Here is a 13,396-nt window from a genome sequence, read left to right as displayed (position 1 = left end):
TGTGTGAAAACACAAAAGCAGACCCACTATGAGGATCCTTTTTTTATGCTTTCTTGTTCTCTGGATAACAAATGTTAGTTGTACAAATGTAGCACATCAATTTAGCATGACAGGAAAATAGTAAATCCAGTATATGCTCGTGGAAGGACTAGTTTCAAAATTCACTTGTCTTCTAGAAAAAAGTTTGGTTGATAAGAACCCCATGTGGTCTGCTGATAGGGATTCATTTTTAACATCATCCCTGTTTGACTGCTTCTTTTTCTACCTTCTCCTCTTCTAACTTTTTTCTAGGGCTGCTCTTTTTAGTAAAGCTAAACAAAACGTGGCATCCTACAGCCTTACTAACCTTTGTTAATCCGCCTGCTCGTCACATCTTGTATGGCATCTGTGCTCACTCATGGGGGAAAGAGTTTCTGGAAGAAGCAACAGCAATAACCAAGGCAAATGTGGGGACATGGCTGCATGGGGCGTTAGCATGTGTGGGGTGTAGGTTTTACTGCATTTCCGCAGGATGGTGGAGGTGTTACTTCACAGCATTTTGTTAATAACTTCACATGACCTTAGAGGGAAAGGTCACCATATCAATCCTCCTAAGAAATTGGATTGCAGATTTCATCACTTAAGCCAGAAAGTGGGAATTCGCATTAGCAAATCTTTATATTAATGACCTATATATACATAAGTCTTGATAAACTTACACACCACTTAGGGGGTTTTTTGTTTTATCTTTTTTTTTTTTTTTTTTAAGTTTTATTTACTTATTTTTTGGTTTTGGTTTTAAATTTGGTTAAGGCTTTTTTACTTGTTTTTTCTTCAATTTGATTTTCCTTTTTTACATTTTAATTTTGGTTATTTTGGGGCCATTTTTTGATTTTGTTTTTCCAAAGGACGCGGATTCTGATAGCGGGGACGATTCTGACAAGAGGTCCTGTGAAGAGAGCTGGAAACTGATTACTTCTCTGAGAGAAAAGCTACCTCCCAGCAAGTTGCAAACCATTGTTAAAAAGTGTGGCCTCCCTAGCAGTGGGAAGAAACGAGAGCCAATTAAAATGTATCAAATCCCCCAAAGAAGGCGCCTGAGTAAAGATTCCAAGTGGGTCACCATCTCAGATCTTAAGATTCAGGCCGTAAAAGAGATATGCTATGAGGTTGCGCTCAACGATTTTAGGCACAGTCGGCAGGAGATTGAAGCCTTGGCCATTGTTAAGATGAAAGAGCTTTGTGCCATGTATGGGAAGAAAGATCCCAATGAGCGGGACTCCTGGAGGGCAGTGGCCAGGGATGTGTGGGACACTGTCGGTGTAGGGGATGAGAAGATCGAAGACGTGATGGCCAGTGGTAAAGGTGGGACTGATGTAGACGACCTCAAGGTTCATATTGACAAACTGGAAGATATTTTGCAAGAAGTAAAAAAGCAAAATAACATGAAAGATGAGGAAATAAAAGTCCTAAGAAACAAAATGCTCAAAATGGAGAAAGTCTTGCCACTGATTGGATCTCAGGAACAGAAAAGCCAAGGAAACCACAGAGCAAAGGAGCCTGTTGGTGCTGGTGTCAGTAACAAGTCTGAAAATGACGGAAGCAGAGGGGACAGTGGAGAACTTGGGAAGGAGGAGCGCGTTTCCCAGCTGATGAACGGGGATCCCGCTTTTAGACGCGGACGTCTGCGCTGGATGAGGCAAGAGCAAATCCGCTTTAAGAATCTGCAACAGCAGGAGATAGCAAAGCAGCTGCGTAGGCAGAACGTACCTCATAGGTTCATCCCTCCTGAGAACCGCAAGCCCCGGTTCCCCTTTAAGAGCAACCCTAAACACAGAAACTCTTGGAGCCCTGGGACTCATATCATCATAACAGAAGATGAGGTCATAGAGCTTAGAATCCCAAAAGATGAAGACGGAAGGAAGGGAAATAAAGAGGAGAGCCAAGAAAAGGGGGGTAGAGCAACTTCTAAGGATCCCCAGTTATCATGGGGCTCTCAGGGCACACGAAGTCAAGATCACATCCAAGTTAGCAAGCAGCATATTAACACCCAACAACAGCCACCTCAGTTACGCTGGAGAAGCAATTCTCTCAATAATGGCCAACCGAAAAGTACGCGCTGCCAGGCATCTGCCTCCTCAGAATCATTAAATTCCCACAGTGGTCACCCCACTGCCGATCTGCAGACTTTCCAGGCGAAGCGCCATATTCACCAACACCGTCAGTCTTACTGTAATTACAACACTGGAGGTCAGTTAGAGGGCAGTGCGGCCAGTTCCTTTCAGAAGCAGACGGACAAGCCCAACCACTGTAGCCAGTTTGTGACACCTCCAAGGATGAGGCGCCAGTTTTCGGCACCCAATCTCAAAGCTGGTCGAGAAACCACAGTATAAATTACTGGACAAACTTGAAATCTTGGTGGAGGAAACAGGCAATGTTAGCTCATGATTTGAGTTGGTTCTAGCCTTAGCCTTGAGTTTCTACTCTTTACATTATGGTTTTAATGTTGCGTTCCTACAAATCTTAACTGATTTTAATATTGTTAAAACATAAAACACTGGTAGACAGTTCAGCACCTCCCTTTTGTTTGTATGCCACAAATGGGCAGTTTCTGGAATTTTGGACAAAACACTGAGACCTCCCTTATTTTTCTGAGACTTTCCTCCTTTCTTGGTGCCTAGATAATACACTTACACAGACTGATCTTGTTTTGGTGTAAGTTTGTTATGTTTTTATAATGCCTGTAAACTGATCTGACACCCAGAAAGCCCTGCCTCTTGGTTTATGCAGACATTCAAAGGGGGAATTTGATACACAGAATTTAAGTGTCTGTTATTTCCCCGTAAATGTTAGACATTAGTTTAACAACATTCAACTATGTGGACACAGCTTTGGATTTCTCATCCATGTCTGTTCCTGTCTAAATATAATTGGAATTTTCATAAGCCAGAACTAAATGTCTTTGGACATAGTTTATAGTACACAGCTTTGCATCCTTCCACAGAACTTCCCCATCTTCTTTTTCTACCATATTTTACATAGAACTGATTCAGTGGGTTTGTTTGTGTTTTTCTTTTGAATGTATCAGTATGTGTATGAAATTTGTCATAATACTGAAATCTTTAAATTGGCACCGTTTCTGGATTTGTTTGTAGTTTGCTTTTTGAAGTTTAACATACCATTTCTCACATACACACACACACACACACACATTCACGTTCTGAACCATTCACCAAAATCATGCCAACAGAAACGCCAACAAAACACTTGCATGGCGCTTTGAGCAGTGTGTGTAAGTTCACAGGGAGCTTATTTGGTGGAGAGGGAAGAGGTGGGACGTGGGGAGAAGGCCACAGCGTATGGCTCTGTGCTGTTTATTCTTAGTAGATGATGAGATCATGAAATAAGTTAACTCTGGTTGGATTGAGAATAAAGGAGATGATGTATAATAAACTATTCTTTGCGTACAGTAGTAATGCTCACAGATGGTCAAGCAAGGAGAGAAGTCCTGGTGAACATTAATTGTATCAATACCTCATTTTACCGTGTCGTGGTCTCAGTTTGCCTCACTGGAGAATCCACTAAAAAAGATGGATATTAATGGGAAGAAAAGAATAGTTTTCTACATCCTTCCTCATCTCTTGAACTATTCAGCAACTTCTTTAAGAGGCGGTGCGAAGAGCCAGAGAAGTCTGGGACACTGCCTGACTTCGTGATGACAGCTCCTCTAAGTCACAGAGTCACCTGCCCAGCACTTGGCTTCCAGACGGTGTAGAATTGCAGCCAACATAGCGAGTGGCATTCAAGGAAGCCTTTAAAGATTGTGATTATATGGTTTTCTTTTCCTTTGCGTGTGGGCTCTATGCCTTACTAGAACACATTATTTTAATCATAGTATTTTTTTTTAATTTTTTATTTTTTTTTTGCTTCTAAGAAAATGCTTTCTTAATGCACAGAAAGTTGCTTCTGATTAATTTTGGGGATATTTTTGCTTTCATAGCTAGAAAGGTTCTAGTCTTTAGCTGAGGTTTTATAGCAGATTAGGCAAATTAGGGTGAATGATGTTTGTAATGGGTGGACTTAAATTGAGACAATCTCCTGTACCATGTGGTTTGAATAAACTCACTAGGCTACTTCAGATCAGTCACTTCAGTGCATCTTGTGTAAGCCCCAGTTGTTGTTCTTTATGATTCTTAGAAACAGATATATTAATTGTTCCTTTCTTGCAAAAAAATTCGTTTTCTATGACAGGTTTCCCCTGCTTTCCGAAAGAGAGTGTTTCTGTGAAACCTTTCATAAGCTGAAAATGATGTAAAGTGAAGAAGCCATTATTATTAATTTATATGGAAAAAATTTTTGAGGGTTCCCAGACTCAAAAAAAAACCACCTCTCCTAGGCTTTTCTGATACCTTATGACACATCTTGCTGACAGATGCGCAAAATAAATTGAGATAAAGCCCAGATGCTCACAGACACAGTTCAGAGCTGTGGCGGCTGGATGCTGACACGCTGTGTGTGTTTCCCAGGAAGGAGCTTGGTGGGGCCGCTAGCTGCCTGGGATGTGCGTGCTACCTCTAAACTGGCTCGCTGCAAAACACACACACACACACACACACTAAGTGCAATTTTTCGTAAAAGCAAAAATCCTCTTTGGACTTCTTTCGGGTAGCAAAAACAGGTACTAACGTGGGTCTTTCATAGAAGCAAAGTGGCCTAACACACACTTTCGAGATGCAGGGGATACCTGTATTAATATTAGTAATAATTAACTCCACTTTCGACTCCGTAGCAAAAGTGGGCTCTCATTTCCCTAACTTGAGATACCATAGGATAGTATTTTCGTTTTTATGGTGGCCTTTTAATCTTACTTTGAGCAGGTGCCTCCCTTTCCCGATAAACAACAGGAGTGAGTTTCTACTGGTGATCAGGTGACATTATAGAATGGAAAGTAATCAGCATTTGCATTTACAAGTGTGGGTTGTGGTAAGCACTGTGCCCACACTGATATTCCAAAGAATTAGGTTTGTGTTTGTGCTTCATCTGCTGATCTAGGTGCCCTTGAATTGCTAAAATTTTAGTTTAGATCTCTAAAGGAGCCCTTAATTTCAGATGACCAGAAAGAAATGAACCGGGGTTTGATTGATTGCCACATGTGTGCCCTCCTGCGTTTCAGAGCAGATGCTTGTCTTAGAAGATAACTTTGGGTAAATGTGAATAAAAGGACTTCATTGACTTTTTTTACTAAAGAAGCTATTAGTGCCATGCTTTTGTGAGCTATTGGTATAGCTTATATTTTTTTGTTTTTAAATTTGACAGGATCTCTCCCTAAGCCTAAATACTACATGACCAAAGAGAAATGGTCATCATTAAACCGTTATTATATTATTAAAGTATTCATAGCTATTATAGAAAAATGGGGAAAGTGTGCTGCTGAAATTATATGATCTGAAAATTATGGAAATGTGAAGGAGTGTTAATTAATTAGTGTAATTTTGTATGCCACAGTGGTATTCCCTGAAAAGTTAAAGACATTCTGTTCATCTAATAAGTCTAAACCAAAGGGCTTTTCCTTTATTTTTGCCTCTAATTCTTTCTAGCACTTCAGATTGTTTGCTTCATTCACTGAAAATGCAATGACTGGGGATTGTTTATTCCATTGAAGTGACTTGAAGTGACCTCTTGTGCTTTAGGTGCAGGTTGATGCTGAAAGTAAACACAACACAGCACAGAGTTTGCCACACTGATGCCTGCATTAAAGGCTGTCAGACTACAGGAAGTTACATAGATTTCCTCTGGTCAGCTGCTGTACCCCTGTGCCTGACTGGTCCTTTGTAGACTTGCCTTAATGATTCGTTCAAAAGCCTGGGAGGAGGGGAAGCTGCCATGTCCTGGTGTGAAAATGTCCCGTAGTGAAGACCCCTTCTCGGATACAGTGTAGAGCCAACATCTGTCCTAAACTGTCAGAGCCAGAGTCCGCATTATGAGCAGTTTTTGTAATTGTCCAGTTTATGTCATTTTTCCAAGATTTCAAAATCTGCTCTACATACTTAGTTTGAACCGCTCTAGGTTGTGAAATGTATTGGTTTCCTGCCATCATTACTGTAAAAAGAAGTTGTGAATCTTGTTAATGAACTATGGATTTCTCCCCCAATTTCTAAAATAAAATGCTTGAAGATTGTCTTTGAGTGTAAGATCTACCTTTTCAGAAAGGGAGAGTTAGTTTGTCATGTTAGAAAATAAAGTCCTCGTTCAATAAAAGCTGAAACCATCTTTTAAGAGTGTGATTTCTCTCTGATGTGGGAAGAAGGAAAAGTGAAACAGGGTGGTGCTGATTAAGTCTGGTCTTGATTTTTATTTATTCCTTTTTAATCGGAAGATGGTTGCAAACCAAATCTTTTTTTCTTAATATATTTCTGCATGAACTTGATTCATTTAAAGCTTTTGCTTCTGTTCCCTTTTCTGTTTATCAAAATTCTATCTTAGAAGGGATCTTTAACCCCTACTTTATGCCACATTTTATTTAAATAAAAACTTGTCTAGTGTAAGTTGAGTTTATCTTAGCTGTATTTTTTATCTTTTTATCATATAATCTGAAAGTTTTTAAAATGAAATAGTATAGTTCCCTTCACATGGATAGAAACTGAATTTCTACAAAGCTTTCAGTAAGTCCGTTTAGCTTCTCTTTTTACCCTTAATCGCTGCTCTTCTCCACCCGGAGTATTCGTGGTGTGCTGGAGGTGACACAGGATAAAGCAGAAGAGTTTTCTGGAGTGGGTCATCAGTCTTAATGATCATTTGGACATGACATTGTTTTTTATATTGAAAAATGACGCAATCATGTATTATGGAGTAGAATACAAAATCTACATGAGTCTCTTTTTTTTCCCCCGTGAGTTTATGATGTGAAATTTGGAACTTGAGAAAAATGTTATACGTGGATTGGTCTGCTTCAGGCCTTATACTCTGTCCCTCAGGGTACTTTGTATTTCTCTGCTGTTGGAGAAACTGGTGGAAAAGTTGCCAAGATCTGACTGACCATTTCTAGGGTGACACAGAGGATTCCAATGTAGTATGAGGTGTGCAGTGATAGTCATGTGCACAGGGGGAGAGTGAGGAAAGGTGTTTGAAGGAGGAGGCCCTGAGCCAAGAGCAGAGTCCCTCCCAGAGTACAACTGGGAATTTATCCAAGTGAAGAATGGCTGGGGGCGAGAAGCAGCATGTCAGGTCCAGCGAACTGGGAGTACCTGCGAGTAACCCGCGGTGGTCAGCACAGCAGCTGCGTGCCAGGGACGGGTAACAGACAAGGTCCACGTCATGGCATGCTGAGGAGTGGGCATTTTATCATGAGTGTGATGGGAAGCTACCAAATGATTTTATACAGGGGGATTGCGTGATTAGATTCACCTTTTAGTAATGGTTAAAGCTTGAGTTGGAAGGAGGCAAATTGAGAGCCCAGTGCCTCAGTTGGGAAGTTGCTGTATGGACTAAAAGAGAAACAATACTTTCCAAAGGCAGGGACAAAAGAGAGAGGGAAAGTAGAATCAACAAATCAGTTTGTGGGTGGGATAAACCCTGTATGTACGACCGGAAAGGTGATGAATGCCCTCACTTGGATCATGGTTGGAAAGTAAGTGAGACCAAGATGGCCCTGGGGGACTGGGAGAAAATAGGAGCCACTTACTCTAAGAATAGGTGTTGTGGGATCTCTGGAGGGAGAGGTCTGACTGAGGCTGCGTCCTCAGCATGCCGCAGGTGGGGAGCAAGATTAGGCATTGACAAGAACTGGGGCGTGGATACCTTCCTTCCGGCTATTGCTTGCTAATTATAATCTGCCATTAAAAGAGGAAGGCAATATTAGCAAAAGGAGCCAAGTCTCTAATGTCAAAAACAGACCCAACCAGAAACCCTAGAATGGTGACATTGATTTCACCTTAAATGCCACTTCCTCAGAGATGCTCCAGTGTGGCACTAGCATCTTTTCCTGAGAGTGCTCTTCCTACCTTGTCTCTTTGCTTCTGTTCTGGACCCTAAGCCACTGTCCGCATAGCAACCAGCATCATCTTGTGAAAATAAAAATCAGATCCTATCAGTGGCCTCTGGTGGCTTCCCGTTGTGCTTTAAACTCTAACCTTCTTACCGTAGCCTACGGAGTGTTCCGTGTTCTCGCTGCTTGCCTGCCTCTCTGACTTCATCTCTTAACATTCCCACATGGCAAGCACTTCAGACTTTTTGTTCCTTGAACATGCCAAGTGTGTCCCCACCTCTGGGCTTTTGCACTTCCCCAACACTCGAGTCCTGCCTCATCATGTGTGACTCCTCTTCAGACCTGCACTCGAAGGCACTTCTCCTGCCCCAGCCCACGCCAGGCCAGCTCTCACAGGTTAATAATGACAGCCTGTCTTTGTGCTTGTTTGGTTCTTCCATGGGAACATAAACTCACCTAGAATAAATGCCTTACCTATCCTGTTAGCTCCACTGTTCCTCAGTACAATTACCCAGAAGGGTGGTTCTGAAACTGATGTGCATCAGAATTCCCTGGGGGCTCATGAGAATAGAGATGGTTGGGCCCACCTCAAGAGTTTCTGATTCGGGAGGTCTGGGGTAGGGCTTGATCATTTGCATTTCTTTCTTTCTTTTTCTTTTATTATTATTATTTTTTTTTTTGAGAGAGAGAGATGGGGGAGGGCAGGGGCAGAGGGGGAGAGGGAAAGAGAATCCTAAGCAGGCTCCACACCCAGTGCAGAGCCTGACTCGGGGCTTGATCCCATGACCCCGAGATCATGACCTGAGCTGAAATCAAGAGTCGGACACTTAACCGACTGAGCCACCCAGATACCCCATAATTTGCACTTCTGATAAATTCCCAGGTGATGCTGATGCTGCTGGGCCAGCATCCACCTCAGAGCCACTGATCTAGAATGGGGGGTTGGCAAACCTTTTATGTAAAGGGTCAGATAGTGAATATTTTAGGCTCTGTGGGTCCCATGGTCTCTGTTGCAACTGCTCAGCTCCATTGTTACAGCTAAATAGCAGCAGTATGCAAAGGAATGAGTGTGGCTATGTTCCAGTAAAAATTTTATTTACAAAAAATAGGCAGGGGACTAGATTTGTCACAGAGGCTGTAGTTTGCCCACCCTGATTTAGAAGATAGTCACTTTTGAGGACTTCCACTAGAAGCTTAGTGCATTTCTATGTATCTGATCTAGAAGACAGATAGGCACCAAATGCTGGTGATTCCGTGGTGAATGGCAGATCCCTAGCCTTGGGAAGTTCACAGTTGTGGACAAGATAGCCATTAGATGAATAGTCACACCAGTAGTTACAGGGTATATTTGTGACAAATGCTATGAGGGAAAATGCTATGAGGTGCGCTGAAAGTTTACAACCAGGAGACTCTGGTAATGAAAGGTGCCCTTTCCTTGCTCTCAGCTGATGACCTCCATTTTGCTGCACTGAGAAAAAGAATTGATCCTAAGAAAACTTCTTTTCTGCCCACTTCTAGTTTGTGCATCCATCATGCATCCTTCCCTCCTGATGGTGTTTGGACTGGCCTTGCTCCTACCTTAGCCCCACCCATTTTCCCTGCATTTTATCCTCCATCACCTTCTCAAGAACTCACCATGCATTTACCCTTCTCTTGAACACCTCCATTCAAGCACAGCTTTGTTTTGCCACTTACAAAACACTCCCATGTTGTCTGAGAGCCGCCACCATTCCATTTCTCTGTTACTTTTTTTTTTTTTTTTAAAGATTTTATTTATTTATTTGACAGAGAGAAACACAGTGAGAGAGGGAACACAAGCAGGGGGAGTGTGAGAGGGAGAAGCAGGCTTCCCGCTGAGCAGGGAGCCTGATGCGAGGCTCGATCCCAGGACCCTGGGATCATGACCTGAGCCGAAGGCAGATGCTTAACGACTGAGCCACCCAGGCACCCCTCTCTGTTACTTTTTATAGAAATACTCCTTGAAAGAGTTTGCTCTATTATTTACCACTCGCCCACCCCCATTATTTCTTTTTATTGTTCTGTTGTTTCTTTTCCCCATTCTTGCTTGAACTCACTCTAGTCACACTCTTGTTCCACATCACCACACTGAAGCCACTCTTCTCAGGGCCACCAAAGATCTCCACGATGACAAACCCAGTGGTGTTTTCTCAGTCCTCTGCCCTGACCTCAAGACGCTGACACAAAACTATGACCTGACAGCCATATAGCTGACTGGCAACCAGTTCAGGGGAAACATCCAAGAGCCATCCTCAGTTCCCCCTTTTTTTCTCACACCCCATGACCACATCATCAGTTAAGTTGTATTTCTTCTACCTGTAAAGCATACCCCAACTCCATTCTCTTTTCACCACCTTTACTGCTGACACCCTGGGCCACCTACCACCATCTCCCCAGCACTGCTGTCCCCACGCTTTCCTCCACGGAGAGCGATGTTTTTAAAACATGTTCTAGACCCATATTACTTCCCAGCTCTAAACTGCCCAGTGGCTTCCCTTAGAATGAAATCCACAATCTTTACCATGTCCTCTAAGGCCGAACATAACCCAGTCCCTGTCTGCCTCCTTCACAACTGCATCCCTGAGCCTTGTAGCTCCTCACTCCACTCACACAAGTTTTCTTGCTTTTCCTGAAAACACACCAGGGACCTTTCGCTCTCAAGACCATTGTACTTGCTATTAGTTCTATTTCGATTGGCATCATCACCATTGCCACCACTCCCCCCAGAGATCTCTCAGCATGCCTGCTTAGATCTCTGATTAAATGTCCTTTCTGCAGACAGACCTTCCCCGAGCACCTAATCTAAAAGTTCCTCCTGTTCCTCTTGCCTCTCTGTCAGCCCCCATACCTACCAACCTTTATTTTCCTTCATAGTACTTCTCGCTACTGAACTCACGGTGTGTCTTGTGTATGTTTACTATTGATCATCTCTCTCTCCCTCACCAGTGAGACTTTTGTCTTATTGACCACTGTTCTCCTAACATCTGCATGTAGTAGACATGATAGTGGTTAAAAGAGCATGCATGCCCTAGAATCCAGTTGCCTGAGTTCAAATCCCATATCCATGCTCACTAACTCTGATCTTTATAAAATTACTTAATTTCTTTAAGCCTTTTTCTTCTTTAACATGAGGGTAACAGTAGTACCATCTTCCTAGGGTTTTTGGGAAGATTGAGATAACCTATACAAAACATTAAGAACAGTTCCTGGTGCAAAGTAAGTTTAAAAACAAGGATGGGCAGGAGAGGGAGAACATTCTACAAGCGGAAACAGCCACTGTAGTACCTTTATAAATATGGGGATATATCTAACTAGTTGGGACTTCTTATAAACACAAAAGGCTACTGATAAATATATTGTTATTTGATGGGATTTCCATAATTATCCTAGTTTCCACCATGAAATCAACAGAACAATAGTATTCAAATTTGTTTATCCATTTGTTGTAGGAAAATCCAATACTGATGACATACAAAATGTCCTTGTTGGAAGCTCATATACAGCCTGGTTTGGGGAAGAGGAGGGCCAGTTCAGGTTATAGTGTTGATATTTGAACTGTCAACTGCTGATAGAAATTTTCCTGAGTCAAAATGCAGTTAAAATTCTAGGTCCATAGTGTTACAGGAAACCTTTTTATGTGAGCTTTACTGCCACTAAAGCATAACCAGAGCCTTTAAAGGGAAGGTCATCTTCATACCTTAACTGTCAGAATCTAAGGATTTTGTTTTTATTGGTAGTTTGAGCAATAAAACTTGTAAACTGAGTCTTGAAGAAAGCTTCAAAAATAAGCTAGTCACTAAAAGCTAAAATTGGGGCGCCTGGGTGGCTCAGTTGGTTAAGTGTCTGCCTTCGGCTCAGGTCATGATCCCAGAGTCCTGGGATCGAGTCCTGCATCGGGCTCCCGTGTCAGGCTCAACAAGGAGTCTGCTTCTCCCTCTCCGTCTGCCCCTGCTCATCTTTCTCTTTCTTTCTCTCTCAAATAAATAAAATCTTAAAAAAAAAAAAAAAAAAAAGCTAAAATTATGTGATTCCACATATATGGAATAGAGTAGTTAAAATCATAGAAAGTAGAATGGTAGTTTCCAGGGGAGGGGGAGAGGGAGCATGGAGAGTTAGTGTTTAGTGGGTATGGAGTTTCAGTTTTGCAAGATGGAAAGAGTTTTGGAGGAGGATGGTGGTGGTTGCCCAATGGTGTGAATATATTTGACACCACTGAACTGTGCACTTGAAAATGGTTCAGATGGTAAATTTTATGTCACATGCATTTTACTATAATAAAAAATTGGGGGAAAATGAAAAACAAGAAAAAAATCCTCAAGATAAAATATTAACATTTTCCCACCTGAGGATTTTTAGGTAAACCAGCCATCTTTCTCTTTTTACTGAAAGGATCCCATAGAACATTTGGTTTTCTAAGGGAAAAAAAGTACCCCTTCCCCAACCTTTTATTTTGAAATATTTCAAACATACCAAGAAGCTGAAAAGAGTATAATGAACCTTCATATACCCATATTTGTGTATTTTTTCTGAATCATTTGAAAGTAAGTTGCAGGCATGATGCAGCTTACCCCTAAATACTGCCCTGTGTATATCCTAAAATCAAGGATATTCTCTTAATACCATTAACCTATCCGAGAAATTTAGTACTGATTCAGTATTATATAATATACTGTCCATTTTCAGATTTTCCTAATGGTCTAAAAAATATAATGGTTACAAGTGTGTGTGTGTGTGTTTTAATCCCAGTTCTGAGCAAAGTTTGTGTTACATTTGGTTATGATGTTTCTTTTCTCTTTCATTACATAGGTATTTTTGAATAGGCTACATTTTGATTAGTCTGTTTATTTCCTCAAGATTAGATTTAGGTTAAGCATGTTTGATAAGAAAGCTGTCAGGGTGACATTGTGTACTTCCCTCGTGTCACATTGGCAGACAAAATGTCCAATTGTCCTGTTATCAGTAATGTTAAAGTTTATAAATTTAATGTGACGTTTCCCAGCTCTTTCTCTGTCTTATTAACGGGTATCTAGGGTGGCACTTGGGATTGTGTGACTATTCTGTTCTCCATCCACCTTTCACTCAGTTGTTTTGGCATTTATTAATGATTCTTGCCTGATTCAGCCATTACATCTGGGGCTGCAACGTAGTTTTTCTAATTGCCATTCCTCTGCATTTATTTATTAGCTGGCTTTTGCGGGGGAGCAAAGAAGGGCTTCTCCTTTTTTTTCCCTCTTCTTTCAGTAACACTGTGGACTCCTGGAGTCATTTTAATACCCAGTGTGCTATATCGTGTTTCTGTTATTACTCTTATTTACTGGCTACTGGGATTCTGTGCCCTTTGGAAATGGCCCCATCAATGTTTGAGCACTTCTGTGCTTTCTGGCACAAGATATTCTGAGCTCACCTTGTGCTTTC

At 41.6% G+C, this 13,396-nt stretch overlaps 1 protein-coding gene across 9 annotated transcripts in view; it reads left to right on the top strand.

The window, feature by feature from the left end:
- The window catches only part of KIF1B (kinesin family member 1B), a 138,635-nt gene that overhangs the window by 78,310 nt on the left and 46,929 nt on the right, over nt 1-13,396 (top strand). The window contains exon 21 of one of the 9 annotated variants that reach the window (XM_032393864.1): nt 888-2,372. The exons of the other annotated variants lie outside the window; for them this stretch is intronic. Coding sequence (XP_032249755.1) covers nt 888-2,372 — 1,485 coding nt within the window. Of the gene's footprint in view, nt 1-887; nt 2,373-13,396 lie in introns of those variants that run through there. 9 annotated transcript variants of the gene reach the window in all.

The sequence above is a fragment of the Phoca vitulina genome, unplaced genomic scaffold (assembly GCF_004348235.1).
Source record: "Phoca vitulina isolate PV1807 unplaced genomic scaffold, GSC_HSeal_1.0 scaffold2, whole genome shotgun sequence".
Lineage (NCBI taxonomy): Eukaryota > Metazoa > Chordata > Mammalia > Carnivora > Phocidae > Phoca > Phoca vitulina.
This window is presented reverse-complemented; position numbering and strand designations above follow the sequence as displayed.